A 23,561-nucleotide genomic window follows, 5' to 3' on the forward strand; every position below is an offset into this window, starting at 1 on the left:
GGGACCCAGCCAAGCAGATACCCCCCTCCTCAGAGAGTTCCAGCTGGCTCTGTGAGCCAATGTTTCTCATCCTTGTCCCTGGGCCCGAGCACAAAGAGTACGGAAAGAGCTCCAGCTGAGGGAGGCTGAGCGGGAAGCAAGGATGCCCATCTCAGAAGCGCTGCTTGCCCTCTGGCTGTTTTCCCCAGAAGGAGCACTGGGGCAGAAAAGCTTGCTGCGGGCCGGGCGGCAGACGCAGACCCGCCACCTGCTGAGGCCTTCCTTCTTAAACCCAATGAGTGCCTCTGCAGGGGGTGGCATAGTGCGAGCCGGGCTGGGGCTGCAGAGGCGCAGGGGCCGCGGCCAGCCCTCCCAGTGACCCCGCTTGCAGCCGCCCACGGGGGCTCTTTCTTATACGACGAGTGGAAAGCTCGGTCCTCTCCACGACGCACTTGGAGAGTCCCGCTTTCCTCTGCAGAAAGGACCAGGCGGCTCACCTATAAAACACTGCTGTCCAGGCAGGCTGGAGCTACCGGGAGGCAATTCTGGATCTCAGCGCCTTCCTGCTTTTGCACCGCAGGGGTCAACGCTGTGGAACTGGCAGAGGAGAACTTGAAGCAGCCCTTCTCTGCCATCCGTCTGCTGTGGCCAGGGCACTGGTCTCCAGGCCGGTGAGACTTGCAGTGACAGGCAGCGCGCCCTGCAGACCGTGCTCCAAGGCACAATAGAAGAGAGCAGCTATTGCTTGCTCAACGATGTTTTCTTAGTGGAGGTGAGAGCGAGAGGCTGTCCTGCTTGGATGCTCTGCTGGGAGCAGCTCAGCTCAGGGCTGGGACTCGCGGGGGCTCGTACCCCACCTGTCTGATTCCTGTGCCCAGGAGTCTCCCTGTGCGTGGGGTGCTCCTGTGCCACTGCATGTGCCCTGGGTCTCTTTCAGCAACCTGAAGTGGCATTGAAGGGGGGCTGGTGCTGGCCGCACGCAAGAGCAGAGGCATTCTGCTCTGCAGTCTTGCTTTGCGGGATAGGTGTGCCTAGACCCTCAGCTATGTTCCTCTCTGTCTTTCCTGGACAGTTTCCCATCACAGACGAGGTGTGCAGGATGCGTCACACTGAATGGAACAGTGCGTTCCACCTGACTTGTACGCAAGTGCTACAGAAGGTGAGCACGTCTCCCTCCTCCCGCCTCACAGGAGCCAAACAACCGTGCTGGCTGCGGGCTCCGCGCTGGAGCTGCCTGAGGGGGTGGCAGGATGAGGCGCCCGGGTCATGGCCCTTCAAGAACTTTGCCCAGCTTCTCTCCTTCTGCCGTGGGGAACTGATGTTAGAGGAGGCCTTACAGTCTCTCAGAAGCAAAGTTGCTAAACTCCTGGAGAGGGAGGTGGCCCGAGGAGAGGCCTTCTGGCTATCCCCTTGTCTTGAGGAGAGAAAGTCCTCCCCAGAAGACACTCAAGAATCCACCAGATTCCACTCAGAACCACCTGTTTTGTTTTTTTTTTTTCAGGTGCTTGGAGGGGAATTTGGCATATTTTTCGTCGACAACGCCCACTTCGTGGACTCTGAGTCCTGGTCTATCATGTGGCCCCTGCTCCAAAGCGTCACGGTCCTTATGGTCATGAGCTTAGCTCCGGGCCGTGACAGAGCAGAGGACATTTTCAAAGCTGCCACGGACAGCACAACATCGGAGAGAATCACCTGTCTTCGTCTGGAAGGGCTGAAAGCTTCAGACGTGGTGCGGAAAGCCTGCCAGGAGCTTGGAGTGCGCAGCATCCCCAGGGAGCTGGCAAGGTAAAGCCAAGTCGGGCAGCTCTTCTGAAGGGGTTGCATTTATGCTGACCACGGCTGGGAATCGCCCTGCAAAAAAGGCAGCCACGGGGCTGATGGGTCTCTCCTTAAGCCTGGCCATAGCAGGTGTGAGCTGAGAATGGGCAACTGCCACGAGGCAGTAGAGTGTGGATGGTGTCAGCCCTTTGCTGTTGCTGTGGCTTGCTCTTCTGTGCTTTAGGCACTGTCCAGCAGCCTTTCCTGATGGATTCCCAGGAACGCTGTGGGTCTGGGGGGCCCCAGGCACTCACGCCCCATCCAGAAGCCAGGCGTAGCCAGGTTGAAGAGGCTGGTTAGCCTACGAGACCCGAGTGACTCAGCCTACGAGACCCGAGGTGACTCACCACCCACCAGAACTGTGCTGCACCTTACTTCCCTGGTGTCGGTTGTGCTCCTGCCCAGGTTCCTGATCCAGAGAAGCTCTGGCATCCCATATTACTGTGAGGAACTGCTGCGCTCCCTGCGTTGCAACAACATGCTCTTGTTGCACACCGGGAGGCCGAAGGAAGGAGAGGACAGCTGGCAGAGCCTGATGGGTAAGCACCCTTGTTGCCAATCAGCTGTTGGCTGTGGTGCATCCTCTCCCGCACAGCCGCACCTTGCTGCTCCCTTGGCAAAAACACCAGCTCAGCTCCTTGTTCATGCTCCCCGTGCTCTCCCTGTCTTCTGCAGCCAAGGCATCACCCGCTGTCACAGCTGCCTCAAGCCCGGGTAGCGGGTGTGACGGAGAAAGGATGTGTGCCATCAGACCAGACGTGAACCTGGAGACCTCCATGCTGCCGTTTGCCTTGAAAGGTGAGGAGCTGAGCAGCGCTCGTCCAGTTTGTGGCTGTGCCCCAGCTTCGTTTCCTGGGGTGCAGGTGAGAGAGAGGCTGAGCACCTGTGTGCTGCAGAGTCACCCCCTCAGCCTCAGGGCTCAGCCAGGAAGGTGACTCCAGTCCAAGCAGGCTGTGGTTTTCCCCTGTTGGCAGTGGACCAGCTCTGAGCTGACCGGTGAGCTGCACACCATGGGTGGGGGAGCTCTGAGTCTAGCTCTGGGCTGGTGAGAATGCTTTGTGTTCTCTGTGTGCACTGCTGGCTATGAACCCAGTACAGACCTAGTAGGTCCCCCTAGTAGGTGGGACGTGCATACCTGCTGGACCGTGCCCTCCCCATCACCGGTTGGGAGCGTCTGTCTGTCTGAGTGCCTCTGCTTTCCCTGGCTCCTGTGGCCTGTGACTGTGGGAGAAGCGGAGCCATCTTGAAGATATCAACCCTGGGCTCTGGTTGCCCAGCAGGTGCCGTCCTGAGGAAGGGAGGCCAAAGTCCTCCCCGTTTGCTCAGGTGAAACTATCTGGCTTCTCCAACCTCAGGCTCAGGGACAGGCAAGACAGAGATGCGTTGCTTCTTCTTGGCAGAGATTGCGCTGGCTGAGCTGGACCGGATGGATCTACAGAAGCAGATGGTTCTGAAGTTTGCAGCCATCATAGGGCCGGTGTTTACAACCCAGCAGCTGGTTCACATCCTTCCCATCTCTGTAAATCAGTGGATTAATCCACTGCTGGACATGCTGGTGAAGGACAACATCCTGAAGCGGCTGGAGAACACAGAGGAGCCGGAAGACGTGCAAGGTGCTCCAGAGGGGCCGGCCACCTCCGGGCAGGCAGGAAGCGGTAAGTGGTGGCTGCAGCGTGAGCCCAGGAGCGCTGGGGCTCCACAGGGCCCTGCTCACACACCTTTGTGCAGAGAGAGATTCTCAGTGGCTGTTGGAAGTGCCTCTGCCACTGTGCTAGCAGGCGCTGGTCGGAGCCCGGGCTGGGCTCAGACGGCAGCAGCACTCACCCAAGTGTGGCCTTTGCCCCAGTTGGGGCAGCTTTGAGGTCTGGCCCCCGCTTTGGCTGAGGCCAGGACTCATTGCCTTGCAGGGGGTGGAGAGGCCCTCCGTGAACACGGGGTCCAGAAAAACAACAGTCTGACGTCCTGGCCTTCTGCGCCCCACTGCTGTGGGAGGCGACGTACGAGCTGTGGCCCACGAGGGAGAGGGTGAACATTCACCGCCAGTGTGCCGCCTTCCTGGAGAAGCATGCGCACAAATGCCAGAGGTGCCACGGAGGGGACTTTGTGGCCTTCCACCGCTTCGGCGTCTCCAGCCCCCAGAAGCAGGGGAGCTGCCAGGGCTCTGCTGATGAGGATGACTGGTGCAGCTGGGAGGCCTTGGTAGTTGCTGGAGAACACCTGAGGAGGGCCAGGACCCACCCTGCAGAGGGCGAGATTCTGGCAGAGGGCGAGCAGACAACTCTGCGGGCCGAGGACGGTGGCGAGTGCTCCTGCCAGTGCGAAGCCATCGCCGAAGCAGTGCTTGTGCCCCTGGCTCGCCACTACAGGGCAATGGGCAGCACTTCCCAAGCCCTCTATTATGTGCTGGAGTGTGCGGCTGCCTACCTGCACGTCTCCAACAGCTACATGGTGAGTTACCCTGCTAGCCAGCACGAGCTGCATTAGCAGGGAGGAGGCCTGAGGGCTGACGGGGCTGGCCGCAGGCTCTGCACCAATGCTCACCTGCTGTCTGTGTGCTTGTTCCAAGGCCCTCATGAAGCTGAGCGAAGCAGAGGCTCTGAGGAGCTCCGTCAAAAAGGAAAGAAATGCCATCGACCGCTTTGAGGAGGCCATCTTCTTCAGCCTCAAAGGAGAGGTAAAGAGGCAGGCAAAAGCGGAGGGTGTCCGAAGAGATGCAGCCATACGCTTCCCCTGCTGGCAGGGAATGTTCCTGCCACAGCCAGCCCCTGGTCCATTTCTGCAGTCTCTGCAGGTCTTGGGCAAGTCCTCCACATCTGCATGCCTTCCTCTTCCTGTACAGGTCTGCAGTAACGTGGGATGTGTGAAGCTGGCCAAGGAAATGAGCAGGCAGGCGCTGAGACTGCTGGAAAAGCGGTTCCCCCGGACTCGTGCCGGGGCCTTTGTCAAGTCTCTGTGGGAAGGGTTGAAGCGTGCTCCTCAGGCCACAGGCAGAGCGTCCTTCCTTCCCCAGGAGGCTCGGTAAGCAACAGAAGGGACCACGCGGGAGAGGAAGAGCCCTTTTGTACCTGCTCCCACGCATCCAGGCCCAGGCCTGCCCGGGTTTCAGCCCATTTCCCAAGCCTTAGCAGGACTGAGGCATTCAGGCGTGATGTGTGGGTAGAGCCAGGGATGGCGCTGCCTCACGCTGCCTCCCCTGCACAGCACAGGAGAAGAATGCACACCTTTGGGTAAAAAGCAGCTTGTGCTGAGGGATGCTGTCACGGAGTCATCTAGATAAATCCCTTCTTCCAGCAATGTATCTGGCTAGCCCCACCGCCCTGCTTTCCCTTGCCCTGTCTGACTCAGTGCTCCACAGCTGTGCCTCTGGGCCCAACGGTTTCTCTTGCGTGGCAGGAGGAAGAAGCAAGCCTGGCTGGTTCAGCGGAGCAGATGCCTCTCCTTGCTCGAGGACCTCTACAGCCAGGAGGGCACATCTGGCGGACAGAGGTTCTCCCGCCTGGCAGCGCTCATGAAGGCCAACACGGACAGCAAGATGCACTCCTATCAGGCAGCAGACTCACACATTGGACAAGCCTTGAATTAAGGAAAATAGGTCAGGTTAAAAGCTATGTGCTTTCATGGCATGCTGAATTGGCAGCTGCAGATGTGGCCTTGTGAAGCCAGCTTTTGGCTGCCGATAACCGATGCTTTTCTACAGGCTTAGACAACGAGTGCAGACAGCGGGTCTCCTGTTCCTCCAAGTGACACCGTTCAGGTACCCTACGTCTGGAATGCAGACAGCAGGCTAGGACAGTAAACCACAAATTAACAAAGAAGCAACAAATTGGTGGACGGAGTTGTAGCCGATGAGAGGACCGGCCAAAGCCAGGTGAAAGAATACAGTGAGGAAGACCATGGCCTTCATCAGAAAGACCACCAGACAACCAGCAAGAGATACCACGCATGCGTAAAAGAACTGAGACGTGGGGCCGGGGGGGAAGGGGGAAATGTCAATCTTGTGGAAGGGGGACTCATCGTAATAACCCAGCCTCTTCTTGGACAGCTAGTGCATATGTAAGCAGCTTGTTTTTGAAGTGTGTGCCTTTCCTGACCTGTGGTATGCAGGCTTGGAGGGATTACCCCCCTGCATCCGGCGTGTGCGCAGCACTGAGTAAACATACCTGCTTTATAACTACTCTGTGGTTATAGAGTGTGATTCCGCACGCCAATTTGGCGAGCCAGCCAGGAGGCTCTTTGCTGGGCCGTGGGGCTGGTCGGCCCAGGAGGCACTTCTGGTGCGCCCCGAGAGATTCTCGGAGAAGACTCCCTGGGCCAACACATCCACCATGGAGCAGGGAAAGAGCCCCGGCTGCGGACCAGGTATGTTGGGAACAGGGAAGCCGTAAGTCGTAAGCGCGAGAAGTAGATTGTGTTTTTGCAGTGGAGATTTCCAGTATTTCCGTATGTAGCACAGGATAAGTTGCCTTTCACAAAGAAAGCTCCTGAACAGAGTAAAGTTGAGGCTGGGGTGATCTGACCTAGGTACAGTTGGCGCAGGCACTAGGTCAGGTAACTCTATAGGGTAGGGGAGAGTCCGGTACAGGCCGGAACGAGTGTGCTAAGTTGAAAGTGAGTTGTTGAAAAGATTGTCCTCCAATCGCCATCAAAGGTACAGAACATACCCAAAGACAATAGGTTGGTAGCAGACATTGCGTAGAAGTGTAACGTAGCAACAGCGTCGGAGGACTGTGAGCCTGGGATGCTCAACCAGTGAGTGCCAGGAGAGGCTTGACCTGCATCGGACCCAGGGTATGTCACGGAATGGATTTCACGGGCAAGTTGTGCAGTTTCTCCCTTGTCAGTAGGGATTGCCTATTACTGCAGTAGTAGTAGGTGTTGCCCGTTATTGCAATAACGAATAAGCTGCTCTTCACAGAGCTCTTTGCCTGATTAGAAACTGTTGATCTTGAGCGTGTTTCTCACAGTCTGGTGCCGAAACCCGGGAACAGCGTCGCCCACGGTGAGCCTCCGCCTCTGCAGCACAGGACGGTGCACCCCGCTCATTTTTCTGCAGCCCTGTGGGGTGGCAGCGGTGGTTCATTGTGGAGCCGGCTGCGGACCCGAGGATGGTTTTCAGAGGCAAGATCTGTGAACAGCTGGGGGATAGGGACGGACAGCGGGCACTGCGGTGTTGTGTGATTGACCCGGTAATTCCTGGCAACTCTGTGCACAGAGCGAGGTAGGAACAATCGTGTGTGATTAAGTACTGCCTTGGAGGTCGAGGTCTGGGACTCCTACGCTGTACGTGAACGTCTTTCCAGAAGGGTTGCTTGACGGTACATGCCTGCTATAAGTCCTTTAGGAAATAGGTTGAAAAACTGGAAGAGAAGTTCAAGAACCAGGGATAAGGATAAACAGAAAATGATTAGATGTCGTGTTGTTGTACGGCCTGAATAACCAGGAGGAGTCCGCATACGCTGCTTGTTGGATTTAGGGAGTGCAGCGGTCAATCATGGCTAGATAAAATTCCGTAGATAAGGAAGAACAGAGAAACCCCCGACGGGATCCTTTAAGCTGTGTGCTCCCTGTACTTTTCCCTAGGATTAAACTCACTCACTTTCCTCTACGCAGCGGTGTTCCCCCCCTTGCCGTCCTGGCCTCGAGTCAAGTCCTGTACCTACAGGAGGGAGGCTGGAGACAGCTGACAGAGTGCAGGGTACTGGCTCAGATCAGTCCCTTAACAGCCCACCTGAACCGAGCTCTGTGACTAGTGCTGATACTGAAAAGATAGAGCTCTGCCAGCTTAAGAGAGAATCGGAACAATGCAAAAGGGAGGTTATAAATTCTCCCTTTCCTAAATCTAACACCATTATCCCCACTGGCACTTCCGTGTATCCTCTTAGGGAAGTTCCAATGTTATCAGGGGACAGAGGAGATGTAAACTCCCCACTTGCGAGTGGAGAGGTGAGAAATTTCAAAAGGGAAACTAAACCTTTAATGAAAGATCCTCTTGGATTAGCAGAACAGTTTGATCACTTCTTGCTCTTGGTCATCAATTCAGCTTATGAAATACTGGGATTTAATTTAACTGGGAACACCTTAGGAATAACGGAGGTAGAGGGATCAGGAATGATAGTTTCACTTTTTGAATTACTGCTGAATTAAAATGGGGAGATAAAATAGTCACAGGGCAGTTGTCTTGTGTGCCAGAAGCAGGGACCAATTCACTGGGGAGAGACTGAATAGTTAAAGGAGGACTGCAGTTGAGAACTTGTGAAACAGGTAGAAAGGTGTCAGTGAATCTGCTAAGAGCCGACGATGAAAAAAATAGATAAATGCAAAGGTGTGGGCAGGGCAAGGAAGCCGGGGTGGACTCACAATCACTCCCTGAAAAAAATAACTGTCCGAGGAGGGAGTGAAGCTGTGAAGCAGCGACAAGATCCCATACCTTTAGAAAGGATAACGGGTCTAAAGCCTGTGATACAAACCTTGGTTAAGAATGGTCTTCTGGAACTCTGTCTGTCACCCTATTACACTCCAATTTTGCCAGCACAGAAGGCAGGTGGTACCTATGGGCTGGTACAAGATCTAAGAAAAATGAATGAAACAATTCCCAAGCGACGCCCCCTGGTTCCGAACCCCTATGCTTTAATGAGTCTGATCCCACAGGAACATGAAGGGTTTAGTGTGATCGACCTAGAAAATTGCTTTCTGGACCTGCTCTTGGGACTCAGGGAGTTGAGATCTTTTTGCCTTTGATTGAGAGGACCCCGAAATGGGATGCAAGCAGCAAAAAAGCTTCCTGCGGGATCCCGCCCCTTGTACAGATTGCTGTATTAGTCATTGTCACTGTCTGTCTTTGTAACTGGTCGATGTTTGTGTTGTAAAAACGTTACCTGTGGAATTCCAGTCCCTGCTTGAGGCAGCCTTGTCTTGCTGGGGGCCGCTGGTCACGACTCTTGCCCGGGGAACTCGGTGTTCCCGTGCCCTGGGGAAGCAGGTGGACTCCATTATCCAGCCACACCCAGGGCATTTTCACCCGGTACCGAAGAGCGGCTGGGATAAGCAGCTGCTATGGGATGAAGGGGGTCCAAAGAAATTCTGGAAAAGACCATTCGGGGTCGTATTTTGGCTCAGTGGAGAAACGCCACCCATCAGCCGGGGGGAACGTGGGAATGGAAGGCTGTTTCTGCAGTTGGAACGAACAAGAGGAGTCTTTTGTGGTCTGTGCTGCCATCTGTTGTCCTTTGTGGGTACTAACAGTTCTTTCTGGGTTTCTCTTCATTCCGACAAAGGGGGGTCTCTAATAGTGCCGTTAGGTAAACTTTCCATGTTGTGGCATGCTTAGTAGGTAGGTGAAGTAAGGAACAAGTAATTAACAAGTACAAAGGCTGCAGCTTTTGTATGATAGACTACAAAGCGTATTGAAAGGCTATTCTGTTTTGCCAGGAGGCTCTTAGCAAAAGAACAACAGACTTAGCAAGCAGCAGAGAAGCCAGGGCCTCCGCATGAGGTCGAACTGTCTCACTCTTGGCTCAAGAGGGATGCAAGAGATACTTCCCTCCATCCTCCTTCCAGCCTTCTCTCTGTCCTAGGACGAGCAGGTGTCCGGGAGTGGTGGCCTAGTGTTGAGTAAGCAAGGGTTGGAAGTCAATTAATTAGCAGTATACGCTTAGCTAGCAACACTTTACGTTTAGCCAGGATCTGTACGTTTAGTTGAGCGTCGGGAAGACTGTGAACCTGAAGTACTCAGCCAATGAGGAACCAGGGGAGGAAGAGAGAAGCGTCGGCTAATGGGGCTGAAAAGATGTCATCCTGTTTTCTGCGTGCCATTGCAATTGCAAATAAAATCTGCTTTATCAGAGATGCCGTGCTGATGAATTCTTGGGGTATTTCCAAGAGGAGCCTCGAGTGAGAGCCCGGAAACATAGATGAAGTAAGAGGACCAGTTTTAACCACTGAGTGTTCTAATCACGAGAGTAAGCACGGGGTGTCTGTGGAAACTGGAGAACTGTCTTGTCTGATTCGTGGGCTTGGAAGGGAGTGGGACCAACTGTTTGGATGGATTAAGGAAGTGTAATTGTTAATGGTATATGGAAGCGTAACTGAGGGTATGTGGTAGTGTAATTGAGGGTCCGAATAGCGAAATAGTGTAAAAAGGCAAAAGGGTGAAAGGAAAGGTGAGTTTATGTGCGCTGGCCCAAGAGCAACCCCTGCAGAACGCTCGGAGTGAGAGAGCCAGGGCCGGACACTGCCACTGTAAACAGTGCTGCTCGCAAAAGGGGGGTGGGCAATGGAAGTGAGGATAGCCCTCATCTGCAGGGAGCTAAGGAAACCCAAAATCCAGTGTTAGCACTGCAAGCCTCCGGAAGGGAGGAGCTGAAACCGAAACGTAATGCTAGTCGGTTCTGTAATGATGAGAGTTTGGAAAATGAAGAAGGTTTGGGAAAGACACAGGCTGAGGAAGGCAAATCACTAGGAGCGAGGTGTAACAGGGATGTCAGGACCGAAGAGAGGCAAGCGATATGGGAAAACTGACAGAGGAACAGAGATATTGGACAAGCCTTGAATTAAGGAAAATAAGTCAGGTTAAAAGCTATTTATGTGCTTTCATGGGGTGCTGAATCGGCAGCTGCAGATGTGGCCTTGCGAAGCCAGCTTTTGGCTGCCCATAACCGATGCTTTTCTACAGGCTTAGATAATGAGTGCAGACAGCGGGTGTCCTGTTTCCCCAAGTGACATTGTTCAGGTACCCTATGTCTGGAATGCAGACAGCGGGCGAGGACAGTAAACCACAAATTAACAAAGAAGGAGCAGATAGGTGGAAGGAGTCGTAGCCGATGAGACGACCGGCCAAAGCCAGCCAAGGGTCCTCCAACCTGACCCAGCTCAAAGAGCACACAGTGAGGAAGACGACAGCCTTCATGAGAAAGACCACCAAACAACCACCGAGAGATACGACGCGTGTGCAGACTCCCACACTGGACAACCCTCTTTTACCTACTGTATCTGAATAAACTCTTTACTTTCTTATGTTTGTTCTTTTTCGGCCTTTCTTGAGATCCGGAAAATGTAAAAACATCTAGTTTTCATGTCCATTCTAGGGGAAATATGTCTTTCTAAGCACGGGCTTTGTCACTCAGGAAAAGCCAAGCTATGAGTAGATTTGCCTTTCAAAATAGAAAAGCATCTTCTGAAATTCACTCAAACGCATCTCTGGGGTTTTGCCAATTAGGTCACATTTGAGCTCGCAATACAGAGAAGCAAGACTGACAAACAGTAGCCAGGCTTCTACTTGGGGTCTGCCTTTTGTCAGTGGAATTGCCCTCTATCTTAGGAAGTGGATAGATCAATCCCCCAGCAGAAGAAACTGGGCAGGGGAGGCAGCTGACCGGCAGGGCTGAGCAAGGACCTGCAGCTTAAACTGAGGGAAAAGAGGGAAACGGACAGAAAGTGGAAGCAGGGTTGTGTGGCCTGGGAAGAATAGAGGGACGTTGTCCACACGTGAAGAAATAAGACTGGGAAAGCCAAGGCACAGGTAGAGCTGAACTTGGCGAGGGACGTGAAAAATATCACCAAGGGGTTCTACAGGTACATAAGCAGGAGGAGACAGGCCAAGAAGAGTGTTCCCCCTCTGATAAATAAGAACGGACAGCTGGTTTCCTCAGACATGGGTAAAGCTGAGGTGCTCAAGAAGTGCTTTGCCTCGGTCTTCACAGGTGGTCCGGCTCCTCCCCATGTCTGCCAGGACCCTGAAGATCTAGGCGTGGGTGAGAGGCGCAGGTTCCATCTCACTGTCCGAGACCTCCTCATGAAATTGAACATATATACGTCCACGGGACCGGATGACATCCATCCCAGGGTTCTGGAAGAGATGGCTGATGTGGTTGCCGAGCTGCATTGTTAAGAAAGGCAGAAAGGAAGACCCGGGCAACTACAGGCCGGTGAGCCTCACCTCTGTGCCTCAGAAGAGCATGCAGCACATCCTCCTAGAAGGAGGCACATACATGTTAAGGCACATATGAGAGGAAGAGGTGATTCGAGACAGCCAGCATGGCTTCACCAAGGGCAGTTCGTGCCTGACCAATCTGGTGGCTTCCTATGATGGAGTGACGGCTTCGGTGGACGGGGGAAGGGCAATGGATGTCATCTACCTGGACTTCTGCAAAGCCTTTGGTGTTGTCTTTCACCACATCCTTCTCTCTGAATTGGAGAGGCATGGATTTGAAGGCTGGACGCTTTGGTGGATTAAGAATTGGTTGGCTGGTCGCAGCCAAAGGGTTGTGATCAACAGATCTGTGTCAGGGTGGAGGCCGGTCACAAGCGATGTCCCTCAGGGGTCGGTCTCGGGACCGGTGCTCTTCAACATCTTCATCAGTGACACAGACAGTGGCATGGAGTGCACCCTCAGCAAGCTTGCAGATGACACCAAGCTGAGTGGTGCAGTCGATACGTTGGAAGGAAGGGAAGCCATCCAGAGGGACCTAGACAGCCTGGAGAAGTGGGCTCATGACAACCTAATGAGGTTCATTAAGGCCAAATGGAAGGTGTTACGTTTGGGCCGGGGCAATCCCAGGTGTTTATGCAGACTGGGTGAAGAACCCCTTGAGAGCAGCCCTGTGGAGAAGGACTTGGGGGTCCTGGTGGACGAGCAGCTGGACATGAACCAGCAGTGTGCAGTCCTAAAGGGAGCCTATAAACAGGAGGGGAGTCAACTCTTGGAAAGGGTAGATAATAGCAGGACAAGGGGAAATGGTTTTAACTTGAAGGAGGGAAGATTTAGGTTGGATGCCAGAGGGAAGTTCTTCACTATGAGAGTGGTAAGGAGCTGGAACAGGCTGCCCAGAAGGGCTGTGGTTGCCCTGTCCATGCCTGGAGCTGTTCAAGGCCAGGTTGGATGGGGCCCTGGGCAGCCTGGTCCAGGATTCAGTGTGGAGGCTGGTGGCCCTGCCTGTGGTGGGGGAGTTGGAGATTCGTAATCCTTGAGGTCACTTCCAACCCGGGCTGTTCTGTGGTTCTGTGATTCTGTGAATATCCAGAAACTGTATGGGCAGTCCCATACTTTAGCCACTGCCCACATGGTTTTCTGCTCCTCATGTCATAGTTTCCAATGCAGGCAGTGGGCGATGACTTCTGCTGATGTGTTTTCCAGTCATCTAACTTAAGCCAATGTGTTAGCTTCATCATTAGCCTGCCAGGTGACTGCAAGGCTTGATGTCTGGGGACACAGCCTTTCCTCATATGCGAGAAGCTCCAGGCCCCTACTCATCTCTGTGGCCATTCGCTGGACTCTCTCTAGAAGTTCCCTGTGTTTTTTTAACTGGGGAACCCAGAACTGGACTTACTACTCCCAATGTGGCCTCACCAGGGCAGAGTAGAGGAGGAGGACCACCTCCCTTGACCTGCTGGCCGGAGTCTTCCTAATGCACCCCAGGATACCATTGGCCTTCTTGGCCACAAGGGCACGCTGCTGGCTCACGGAAAATCTGTTACCTACCAGGAAATCTAGGTCCTTTTCTGCAGAGCTTAGGTCAGCCCGTAACCTGTACTCTATTCGGAGCCAAGACTAGCCTCTCAACAGAAAAAACTGTGAAACCGTTCTTACCAAATGTCCCCACTACACAGACACACCACCCTGCCGCAGCACCACCACCAGATACCCAAAGCCAGTATCTGGTGAATTTATCCACCGTCATAAAAGGGGTGGCCTGTTTGCCGTCCCCCAACACAATCTTTTCCTTCTGTGTTGCTTGTTTGTTTGTTTGTTTTGTCTCTAAGGCAAGAGGAAACTGCACTGCCACTCTATGGACGAGAGGCACTCTATGGACAAGAGAAACTCGCCTTAGTCACAAGGTAGACCGTGATTCTAAATGAGACCTTCTGAGCTCTCATGGATCTATGAACATCTATGAACATCTATGAACAGCATCTCCCCTGAACTGGGACACTCCCCAACTACTACCAAATCCTACGCATCTGTTCCGCAGGAGTAGCTGTCGAGATATTTTACCAGATCCACATATTTCTGTTTATTTCTGTCTGTAGGAGCATATGTGTTTTGTATCTGTCCATACGTACATAGACTAACCAGAGAATTATAGAATCCTCAGAGCTGGAAGGAACTTTTACAGATCATCTAGTCCACCTCCCCTGCAATCAACTGGGATCACAGCTCAGTCTGCTTGCTCAGAGCCTGGCCTTGAAAGTCCGTCGTGATATACTTGAAGAAGTCAGTGATGTATCTGAAGATGATTCAAACTAATTCGGATCCAAACCATTGATTCAGCACCAAGGAAATGACTTTGATGGCAATTCTCACAATTTAGCTGCTGGTGCTGTGAAAGTATTGGAAAAGGCTGCCAGTTCAGGTTTTCTCTCTTGTTGATGTGTGCAAATTCAGATTTCCCAGGCTGCATTTTAGTAGCAGTTAACCCATCTTTGCCAAGGGAACATTTCAGACCAATCGTTGCAACCTTGCCAAAGAGCTGTCATTGAAATAAGGCTAACGATCGCAATAGGCTAAGATACTAAACCAAATACGACCGAGATTGAGAAAAGCACAGAGGCAAGTAAGAGCCTGCCGTAGTTTGGTGTGTGTGCCTTATCTCCGGAGGATGCTGTACGAGCTGCACGTTTGTTGTAACTTCTGCGTGCGCGCGTGCTGATGAAATTCACAATTATCCTTCCAAACTCCAGCAGAGGGCGATATTTTCCTGCATATGAGCGCAACCCTTCCCAAACTCACCCGAGCAAATTGCCAACGTGCGGTCCGGAGGCGTTAGCGTTATTCAAACCGCTTTTGGAGAAGCAAACACTGTGATCCTAAGTCTTCTTTTAGGGCGCCATTAAGGATAAATTAGGCGTATTAGTATAAATTAGGTGTCGGCGACAGGTAAGAAAAACAAACTTGGGAAATGTTTTAGAAAGTGATTATTTAGAAAATTAAGTGACTTTCTCCCCATTAAAACCTTTATTTTGGAAGTCTCCTTAGGCACAGAGTCGATGCTGGAGGTCCAGCAGCAGCCGTTCCGTAATGGGAGCTCTCCTCATCTTTGGAGTTGAACAAAGATCACAGAAATGATGTTGTTCAGCCCAGGATGATGAGTAAAGCTGCAGAAGGTCTACCGGTCTGTAGACTGTAAACTGGAGACTGCTCTATACTGGATGAGTAAAGCCGCAGAAGGTCTGCGCAAGGTTAAAAGAACTGCATAGGGAAGGGTGCGAGGCTCATGGCAATCAGCTATTGCCTCAAGCTCCATCTGCTTTCTTCTGCCTGTTGTTGCATAATGTCTGCAACACTACACAACCAGAGAAATTCTTTCATCCTCAAGCACGGCTTACACTATCTATGGCTCCCATTGCAATCCTGAAACGGAGCAAGCAATTACAAACTGCAAAGAGAAACAGTTCTGTGCACATCCACAGCTGTGTGTCAACAGCCACGCTTCCGTCTGGGAGCGTGCTGGCTTTGCAAAGGACTGCCAAGCACCTGATTCTGTGCAGAATTAAAGCAGACACCTCAGCGTGGACTCCGACTCTGCGCGCTTACCGGCTGCGTGCACCGGCCACCGGCCCAGCCCCCAGTCGGGATGAGGCGCTCATCACGACTGCAAAACACAGCACCGTAACAGCCACCGCAAAGAGAAGGAACTCCACCCAGTCACAGCCAGCACAAGCAGCCTGCGCGCACGCGCTGCCCGCCCTTCCGTTGCTCAGCCAGCTGCCGTCGGGGACCGGGTCCCGGCTCGCCGTGCCTGAGGCGTCTCGGAGTCCTGGGAACAGCCCTGGGCCGCTCCCTGCCGGGGGAAGCGGCTGCTCTTTCGGCAGCGGGCCCAGCCTGCCTTGGGCGCTGTCCTCGAGCGAGTGAGGAAGCCCTGGAGGCCGTGGCTCGGTGTCAAGGGGGAAGCCTGGGTCACGGCGGCAGCTGCTCCACGCACGGGCTACAGAGGACAGCGCTGGCAGCCCACTGCGTTGCCCCAAAGAGGGCAGCTCTCTGGGAGGTCGGCGATGACATTCCAGAGCGACATCCCAGGCGATGGAGGACATCACTGCCCGGTGATTGTGATGTCACTGTGGCAGAGGGTCAGCCGCCCCTCAGAGCGGCCCTGGGCTCACTGTGCCGCCTGGAGCGGTGGGCGTCTCGTCCTCGTCCCTCGCAGCGGGGCACGGTCGTCTTGTTCTGAGGTACCCCGGTACCACAGGGCGCTGACAATGGCTTCTGCTTGGGAGAGGAAGTACTACTACTCCGATCTGGGGAAGAAAGTGGTGCTTCTCCCCAGCCTCCTTCTCCGTGAGGAGTTCAAAGACATTGGTTACCCCATGATTTTTGAGGGAGTGCTGCTCCTGGCCGATGTCTCAGGTGGGCTGGGCGTGGCGGAGCCCCCACAGACATGAGCCCATGGGACGCTCCAGGCCCTCGGGAGCTCTGCTGCGAGACAGGGTGGCCATCTTGTCACTGTGCAGGCCTCCTGCCGTGCTGCCCAAAGAGCGGGCAGCTTCTCCTGGGCCGTCAGCCATGGCTGTGACGAGCGCTGAGCTGGGGCCGGGGAAGGGGTGAGCTACCGGTGCACGCAGAGGTGTCCTGATTTGCGGCTGTCTTTCTGGCAGGTTTCACTGCCTTGGCAGAGAAGTGCATCCAGCAGAGCGGCCCAGAGAGAGGAGCTGAGGAGATGGTGCAAACCCTCAATGCCTACATGGGTGACATTCTGGAACGTAAGAGCCGTGCTGCTGGGCTGTCGGGCATCGAGCCCTGGGGCTCGCTCACTGTGGACAGAGCCGTGCTGGGCCGCCCGCTCCTGCCTGCCTGGAAGGGGCGAGGAGCCGCAGCCGGGCTGTCTTTGGTGGGGCCGGGTCAAGAGGTGGTGGGCACAAACTGAAAGGCGGGAGGCTTCGCTGGGCAGAAGGAGAGGCCTCTGCGGTGAGGTCGACTGAGCTGCGGCGCAGGTTGCCCAGGGAGGCGGGGGGGTATCCCCACCCAGAGGTCTTCACGAGGCCTGCAGATGTGGCCCCGGGCAAGCGGCTCCGGGTGTCTCCGCCTCAGCAGAGGGGTGCGCAGAGCTGGAGCAGATGCACTCCAGAGGTGCCCTCCTGCTTCCACCACGCTGTGCACCGCATCTCAAGGCGCTGCCTCCCTGCTAGCTGTGCGGCTTCCAGGGCTGTGGCTGCAGCGGCCCTGGGAGCAGGGCTTTCTGGAGCCGTGGCCTGGTCCTGCACCGCCACGGTGCTCCTCTCCAGGCGCAGTGGCTCTTCCCGTGGCTCCTGGATGAAGGTGTCCCTGTAACTCTGCTTTTCCTTCTCTTTGTCTGCAGAGGTGCTGGCTTTTGGAGGAGACATCCTGAAGTTTGCAGGTGTGTACGTAGGAGGAGGCAGAGTCGGTGTCCTGCTGATGCGCAGCGTCTCCCACGGAAGCCTCCTGGGTTCCACTCTGCTTTTTGCGGAGAGCAAAGGGGAACTGCTTTGCCTCCAGCTTTGAGCAGGGCTTCTCCCTGCAGGAGAAGTGGGGGGTGGGGGAGTGGGGGGGGCAGGGAGCCCCGTCTTTCAGTGCCGAGGGGCGCTCGCGGTGGGGAGTGTTGGCCTCACTGCTGTCCCCCACCACCCACCCTCTTGCTCTGCTGCCCTGGAGGTTGCTGTGGCTGGCCCAGCAGATGGGAGGGGTCCCTGAGGCCAGGCTGCCCCGGAGGTCCTTCAGGATGCCACCCTCCCACAATCCCCTCTTCCTCGGCACGCCGGCCAGCTGCCTGCTGCTGTCCCTGCGGCTGGATGCAACTGAGGGAGAGTCAGCCCTCGGGAGAGCCTTCACCAGCCCCTCGCTTTCCCCAGGGGATGCCATGCTGGTGCTGTGGAGAGCAGCAGGGCCTCAGCTGCCTACGGCCATCAACCTGGCGCTGCAGTGCTGCAGGAAGGTCCAGAAGAAGTACGGCACTTATGACACACACAGTGGTCTCAAGCTCCACCTGAAGATAGGTACGGGCACAGATGGCTCAGCTGTGCCACATGCACAGCCCCAGTACCCTCCAGAGCCAATGGATAGCCTCCCCTGCCAGCATTTGCAGGGCAAGCAGGAGGCAGCGAGGGCGGGGGAGGCCGGGGCTCCTTCCCTGCCTGCCTCGCGTCAGCTGTAGCACAGGCCCCTCGCTCCCAGTGAGGGTCCCAGAGCACAGCCTGCTCCGTCCATGGGGGCCCCAACGTCTGACCCCGCTGGGAGGTAGAAACGCCCGTTTCTGGGACCCGTGGCGGTATGGGCCCGAGAAGGACGCACGAGGCCCTTCCCTTCCCTGGGCCTGTCTCCAGGCTGGGTGTCAGCTGAGCCTCTGTGCAGCTGGGGGCCGCCGAGTTCCAAAGGTTCCCTGTGTTCACGCCGCTGGTCTCTCTCTCCCCAGGGATCTCCGCCGGGATGCTCTCCTTCATGTCCGTCAGAGGCGGGGATCGTCAGTTCTTCTTCGTCTGCAGCGGAGCCCTGGACGAAGTTGTCAAGGCCCAAAAGCTTTCGGCTGCCCATGAGGTAGTGCTGTCACAGACCTGCTGGGAGCTGTGTGATCAGAAGCGAATCAGGGCCAAGCCTCTTGCTGGCAAAGGGGCCGTGAAGGTGAGTGGATGGGGTGTCCTGGAGCCCTTTGGAAGACCCGCACCTGGGTGGGGAGGCGGCTGAGAGGCTGAACGTGGCCACAGCCGTAACCGTAAGCGTAGGCAGAGAGCCGAAGCTGTTGGCCTTGCACCTCAGCTGAAAGTCCAGAGAGGTGGGCTTGCCCTTCTCTGGGAAGTGAGAGTGGAGGGGCAAGCCCCGTGCCCTGGGGCTTCTGGGGAGGCCAGTGGCATTCCTTTCCTCCTGTGTGTCTTCAGGTTGTGGGAATGAGGCGCTTAGCTCGCCGAGAATGGAAAGATGCTGTAGTCCAGCTGAGCAGTGCCAGAGGGGAGAGGCATTTGAAAGGGACGGGTGAGTTCCTTGTCCTGTGACTGGCTGGAAAGGTGGGCCCTGCCTGCTTCACAGGCACGAACAGGAGCAAGCACAGGAGAATCTTTCCCTCGCCGTGTCCAGCTTCCCAAGGCCCTGTAGGCCTGCCCTGCCAGTGACGGCCTGCGTTTCCTTTCCTTAGGCCTCCGAAGGCCGACTCTTAGGATGTGCGATGATTCTGAACTGGCAGCGAGGCTGGAGAAGTACTTATCGACAGCTGTTCTCCGGAAGGTATGGCCACCACTGCTGGCGGCTGCGTGCAGGGAGGGCAGAAAACAGTGTGGAGCTCTTGGGAAAATGGGCAGCCAAAAGAAAGTGCAGTCTGAGGCGAGAGCCCGACGGAGGAAAAGAGATGCCAGGGCTGCTGGGGCCAGACGTACCCAGAAGCTGTCCGTTTGTGCAGCTCCTCTGAGAGGCACGTCTGGTGAGAGGCAGACTTCCCTCTGTCTTTTGCACGGCTGTTGTTCTGGAGATTGCGCAGGCATGGGGGCGGGAGCCTCCGGGGGGCTCCGGGACAAGATCCCGCTCAGGAGCCTAGGGGAGGGCAAAGAGTCTTCCCTCGTGTCTGCACGTGTCACAGGACAGAGCAGCTTTGTGCCAGGACTCGGTACCTGGGAGGACTCCCCCATCCTCCAGTAGCACCTGGCGTTGCCTGCACGCCTGCTCTCCCTCGGTGTCTGCTGTGGGCCCAGAGAAGCCCCTGGGAGAGCAGGCTGGCAAAGCTGTTGTGCTCTGCTCTTGCAGCTTCGTGAGGACATGCCGCTGGAGCTGTGCTCTGAGCTACGGCCCGTCACCAGCCTCTTTGTCCAGCTGAAGTTTGCTGACAGGATCAACGCAATCGAGCTCAGCAGCAGCCTCGGTGACTGCAGCAACACGATTTCAGGCATCATCAGCCCTCACAAGGGTGAAATCAACAAAACTCTTCTGTTTGACAAAGTGAGTGCGTGACAGCCATCGCACCCCTGGGGTGCCTCTGCCTGTTTGGCAGCAGGGGAATGGGAAGCCGCTCTGCCCGGCTGCTGGGATCTGTGGGTTGACCTGAAGCTCCGCTGGTCTCCCCGGTGCCTGCGGTGGAATGCATCAGCTGCTGGCCATCGGTATTGTAGAACAAGATGTATTGCACCTCTTCTTTGCAGGGCTGCACCTTCCTCTGCGTGTTTGGATTTCCTGGAGAAAAGCTGGCCCACGAGATCACCCACGCCTTGGAATGCGCTATGCAGATCTTCCACATGACCTCCATGGGCCTGAGAAAACTCCAGTGAGTGCACGTTATGGGGCGTGTGTGCTGCCTGGGACGGCACGAGGGGAATGATGAGCAAGAGACGTGCCCTCTGGCTTGTCCTCCTTCGCCCCTGGCAGGAAGGAGGCGGTGTCTCAGAGGTGGCAGGTTAGCCCACGGCAGCCAGGCACAGTCCCCCCAAGTGCCGCCTGCCAGTCACCGTGTCGGAGCGAGCCCTCACCAGGGCATGGAGCTCCTCAGCTCCTCAGGCCAGGAGCAAGGCCTGGGCCCGGTCCCTCGACCTCCAGTGGCTGCCATTGTGAGTGTTGTGCAGGCAGCAGCTGCTTGCCTCCCCGCTAAGGAGAAGAGCCTGTGGCCTGGTGCAGGTTGCAGCCATCAGGCCTCGGGGGAGGGCTCCAAACGGTCTTGCCTGTGCCCTACCTACGTCCCCTGCCACCGGGGCGTGTTGCGCCCCAAGCTCTCCAAGTCCCCAGGACCCATGCTGGTGCGTGTGGTCCCAGTGCTGAGGAGGGGGGGGAGAGGTGGGAAGGGATGGAACGGGGCGAGCAGGACTGCAGCAGGGCTGCTGCTGAATCCACGCCACTCTCTCTGTGTGCCAGGCTAGTGTCTGTTGGGGTCAGCAGCGGGGCAGCGTTCTGCGGCTTCACTGGCCATCCCGAGAGGTTTGAACACACAGGTAGGGCTCCTTTGTCTTAGGAGTGTGAGGCTGGCATGGGTCTGCTTCAGTGCATCGGTGTGGACGAGGCGGCTGGGCTGAGGCAAGGACACGCTACAGCCTGCTGGGGCCTTGGGGCGGGAGGATGGGCTCAGAGACGTGCGGTTCCCTTTGGGTCCGCTTACCCTGCAGTTGGGTTGGCTTGTGGCCGGGAGGGGAGGTTGCCCTTGGCCTTGAAGGTTTCCCAACTGCGCTGACGTATGCTCTTTCTCTGTGGCAGCCCTTGGCTTTAAGGTGAATTTGGCCGCCCGCATGATGGTGGCCTACCCGGGGGTGGTGTCCTGTGATGCAGAGACCTGCGCGGCCTCTCGCCTGCCCAGCTACTGCTTCAGAGCGCTACCAAAGAGAAACTTGAAAGGCGTTATCAGTCCCACCACTGTCTATCAATACGTGGGGACCACCGAGAAGCAGTAAGTGTTCTCTGAGCTGTGCACGTGAGGGGAGAGGGGCCTCAGGGGTACGACCTTGGCCGAGCAGAGGGCTCGAGTTCTGCAGCGAGACCAGGCTGCTCTCCCACAGACCTCCCTTGCCTGTGGCTGAGAAAATCGGAAGCCCTGGTGCGGGTCTGCTTTCTGCCTCTGTGCCCTTGTGCCTCTTGCTGCTAAGAGTGTGGAAATGATGGCACCGGGATGGGGAAGGCTGGCCTGTCTTTGGACACACAGGGTAGCCTTGCGCGCTTTGTCCGAGCGGCTTTCCTCTGAGCTTGCTGTGTTGTGCTTTGCTCCACCACGCGTAAGACTGTGCCAGTGGTCATTCTGCGGCATGGGGTGGGTTTTTTTTCCCCAGCTGCTTCCCAGCAGGAAGCTCTGGGTCACTCGTGTTCCGCTGGGGAAAGGTGGGCTGCTGGCATGCTCTGCCTCCTCCTGCCTTCCTGCTCAGTCCTCTGCCGTTCCTCTGGGCCCGGCTCTGACCTTGTCGGTGGAGGGCCTTTTGAACACGAACGCTACCGTCTTTTGGAAACCGCTGCAAGACTTGAGCCAAAGGTGCCAGCAGCTTGGGCATCCCAAGGCGCTAAGTGACACGGGTCCTCCTTTCCAAGAGGCTTGTTTTGCGTGTGCAGGCTGGCAACGCAGTCAGCTAGCCAGCAGTACAGCCTGGCTTCTTTCCTCATCTTGGATTTCTTTGGTTGTTGCCTCCGGCAAGGGACTTTTGTTAGCTTCGGCTGTCGTGCTGTGGCTGCTGGGCTTCCTTATGCTCGAGGCTGTGCTGGTGTGTCACCTTGAGCTTTGGCCAGGGGAACATGCTCGGAGTAACATGCTGCTTGAGAGGGGGGTCTCCACTCCTCCACAGCAGGCTCTGCGTGCTCCGGCTTCTGACCAACTAGGCGACTCCTGTTTGCTCTTCTCCCCCTTCTAGACAACGTGACGTGGGCGTTGCCGAGGAGAGGTCACCCTATGGTCCCTTGCTGGGTAGGTGGAGAACTCATCCGAAACCCACTTGCTTCCCTTTGCCCAGTGCTGGGGGCTCTGCTGTGGGTTGCCCCTGGCACACAGCTGAGCGCCACGCAGCCGCTTCCTCCCTCCCTCCCTCCCTCCCTCTCTGCTGCGGGATGGGGGAGAGAAGTAGAGGGGCTCCCCGCTTTTCAGCACGCTGCAGCAGCTCATTTCCTTGTGGGTCTGCACAGGTCGGGAGGCAGAGATTGACCGCTTTGAATTCTGCTTGGAGGCCTATAAGCATTTGGAAGAACCACACGTCCTGGCATTTGTGGGCATTCCAGGCTCTGGAAAGAGCCACTTACTTGCCGAGCTGGCCATTTTAGGCCGGGCTGCTGGGCACAGGTAAGCACTGTGGAGCTGTCGCTTTGGCACCCCTCTGCCACCCATCCCCTGGCGTTTGCAGAACGCAGTTCGGGTGCTGCTGTGCCCAGCCTTTGCACTGCAGCCTCCCAAAAAAGCCTGCTGCGGACCCAGCCAAGCAGTACCCACCTCCTCAGAGAGTTCCAGCTGGCTCTGTGAGCCACTGTTCTCCTCCTTTGTCCCTGGGCCGAGCACAAAGAGACGGAAAGAGCTCCAGCTGAGGAGCTGAGGGGAAGCAAGGTGGCCCATCTCAGAAGCGCTGCTTGCCCTCTGGCTGTTTTCCAGAAGGAGCACTGGGGCAGAAAAGCCTTGCTGCGGGCCGGGCGGCAGACACAGACCCGCCACCTGCTGAGGCCTTCCTTCTTAACCCAATGAGTGCCTCTGCAGGGGGTGCATAGTGCGAGCCGGGCTGGGGCTGCAGAGGCGCAGGGGCCGCGGCCAGCCCTCCCAGTGACCCGCTTGCAGCCGCCCACGGGGGCTCTTTCTTATACGACGAGTGGAAAGCTCGGTCCTCTCCACGACGCACTTGGAGAGTCCCGCTTTCCTCTGCAGAAAGGACCAGGCGGCTCACCTATAAAACACTGCTGTCCAGGCAGGCTGGAGCTACCGGGAGGCAATTCTGGATCTCAGCGCCTTCTGCTTTTGCACCGCAGGGTCAACGCTGTGGAACTGGCAGAGGAGAACTTGAAGCAGCCCTTCTCTGCCATCCGTCTGCTGGTGGCCAGGGCACTGGGTCTCCAGGCCGGTGAGACTTGCAGTGACAGGCAGCGCGCCCTGCAGACCGTGCTCCAAGGCACAATAGAAGAGAGCAGCTATTGCTTGCTCAATGATGTTTTCTTAGTGGAGGTGAGAGCGAGAGGCTGTCCTGCTTGGATGCTCTGCTGGGAGCAGCTCAGCTCAGGGCTGGGACTCGCGGGGCTCGTACCCCACCTGTCTGATTCCTGTGCCCAGGAGTCTCCCTGTGCGTGGGGTGCTCCTGTGCCACGCATGTGCCCTGGGTCTCTTTCAGCAACCTGGAAGTGGCATTGAAGGGGGGCTGGTGCTGGCCGCACGCAAGAGCAGAGGCATTCTGCTCTGAAGTCT

The 23,561-nt window shown here is 56.2% G+C and overlaps 3 protein-coding genes and 1 long non-coding RNA gene across 4 annotated transcripts; all 4 read left to right on the forward strand.

The window, feature by feature from the left end:
• The first annotated feature begins 643 nt into the window (after positions 1-643).
• On the forward strand, positions 644-5,754 carry LOC107052384 (adenylate cyclase type 10-like). Its single transcript, XM_040655895.1, has 11 exons — positions 644-751; positions 1,052-1,138; positions 1,481-1,764; positions 2,203-2,336; positions 2,473-2,595; positions 3,198-3,581; positions 3,740-4,245; positions 4,364-4,471; positions 4,637-4,815; positions 5,191-5,389; positions 5,495-5,754. Exons 2-10 carry the CDS (start codon positions 1,079-1,081, stop codon positions 5,378-5,380), a joined length of 1,968 nt encoding a protein of 655 aa, XP_040511829.1. The 5' UTR covers positions 644-751; positions 1,052-1,078; the 3' UTR covers positions 5,381-5,389; positions 5,495-5,754.
• Positions 5,755-16,385: 10,631 nt separating this feature from the next.
• On the forward strand, positions 16,386-17,707 carry ADCY10L5. Its single transcript, XR_005842643.1, has 3 exons — positions 16,386-16,488; positions 17,085-17,123; positions 17,596-17,707. It is a non-coding gene; the product is annotated as an adenylate cyclase type 10 like 5 (long non-coding RNA).
• A 452-nt stretch (positions 17,708-18,159) lies between these two features.
• Positions 18,160-20,681, forward strand: LOC112530638 (adenylate cyclase type 10-like). The gene is made up of 6 exons (XM_025145040.2): positions 18,160-18,361; positions 18,616-18,709; positions 18,870-18,958; positions 19,472-19,663; positions 19,864-19,985; positions 20,567-20,681. The coding sequence occupies exons 1-6, from the start codon at positions 18,170-18,172 to the stop codon at positions 20,661-20,663; spliced, it is 786 nt and encodes a 261-aa protein (XP_025000808.2). The 5' UTR covers positions 18,160-18,169; the 3' UTR covers positions 20,664-20,681.
• Positions 20,679-23,556, forward strand: LOC121108318 (adenylate cyclase type 10-like). The gene is made up of 6 exons (XM_040655896.1): positions 20,679-20,700; positions 20,903-21,092; positions 22,039-22,091; positions 22,307-22,460; positions 23,132-23,324; positions 23,488-23,556. The coding sequence occupies exons 1-6, from the start codon at positions 20,679-20,681 to the stop codon at positions 23,554-23,556; spliced, it is 681 nt and encodes a 226-aa protein (XP_040511830.1).
• The last annotated feature ends 5 nt before the right edge of the window (positions 23,557-23,561 follow it).

Source organism: Gallus gallus, chromosome Z (genome assembly GCF_016699485.2).
Source record: "Gallus gallus isolate bGalGal1 chromosome Z, bGalGal1.mat.broiler.GRCg7b, whole genome shotgun sequence".
Classification (NCBI taxonomy): Eukaryota; Metazoa; Chordata; class Aves; order Galliformes; family Phasianidae; genus Gallus; species Gallus gallus.

Coding starts and splice junctions, on each gene's coding strand:
- LOC107052384 (XM_040655895.1), top strand. CDS start 1,079: ATGCGTCACACTGAATGGAACAGTGCGTTCCACCTGACTTGTACGCAA. Junction 1,765..2,202: donor ATCCCCAGGGAGCTGGCAAG/GTAAAGCCAAGT, acceptor GCTCCTGCCCAG/GTTCCTGATCCAGAGAAGCT. Junction 2,596..3,197: donor GCTGCCGTTTGCCTTGAAAG/GTGAGGAGCTGA, acceptor TCTTCTTGGCAG/AGATTGCGCTGGCTGAGCTG.
- LOC112530638 (XM_025145040.2), top strand. CDS start 18,170: ATGCTCTCCTTCATGTCCGTCAGAGGCGGGGATCGTCAGTTCTTCTTC. Junction 18,710..18,869: donor GAGGCATTTGAAAGGGACGG/GTGAGTTCCTTG, acceptor TCCTTTCCTTAG/GCCTCCGAAGGCCGACTCTT. Junction 19,986..20,566: donor ATGGGCCTGAGAAAACTCCA/GTGAGTGCACGT, acceptor TCTGTGTGCCAG/GCTAGTGTCTGTTGGGGTCA.
- LOC121108318 (XM_040655896.1), top strand. CDS start 20,679: ATGGGTCTGCTTCAGTGCATCG. Junction 22,461..23,131: donor GGCCGGGCTGCTGGGCACAG/GTAAGCACTGTG, acceptor TTTGCACCGCAG/GGTCAACGCTGTGGAACTGG. Junction 23,325..23,487: donor ATGATGTTTTCTTAGTGGAG/GTGAGAGCGAGA, acceptor GGTCTCTTTCAG/CAACCTGGAAGTGGCATTGA.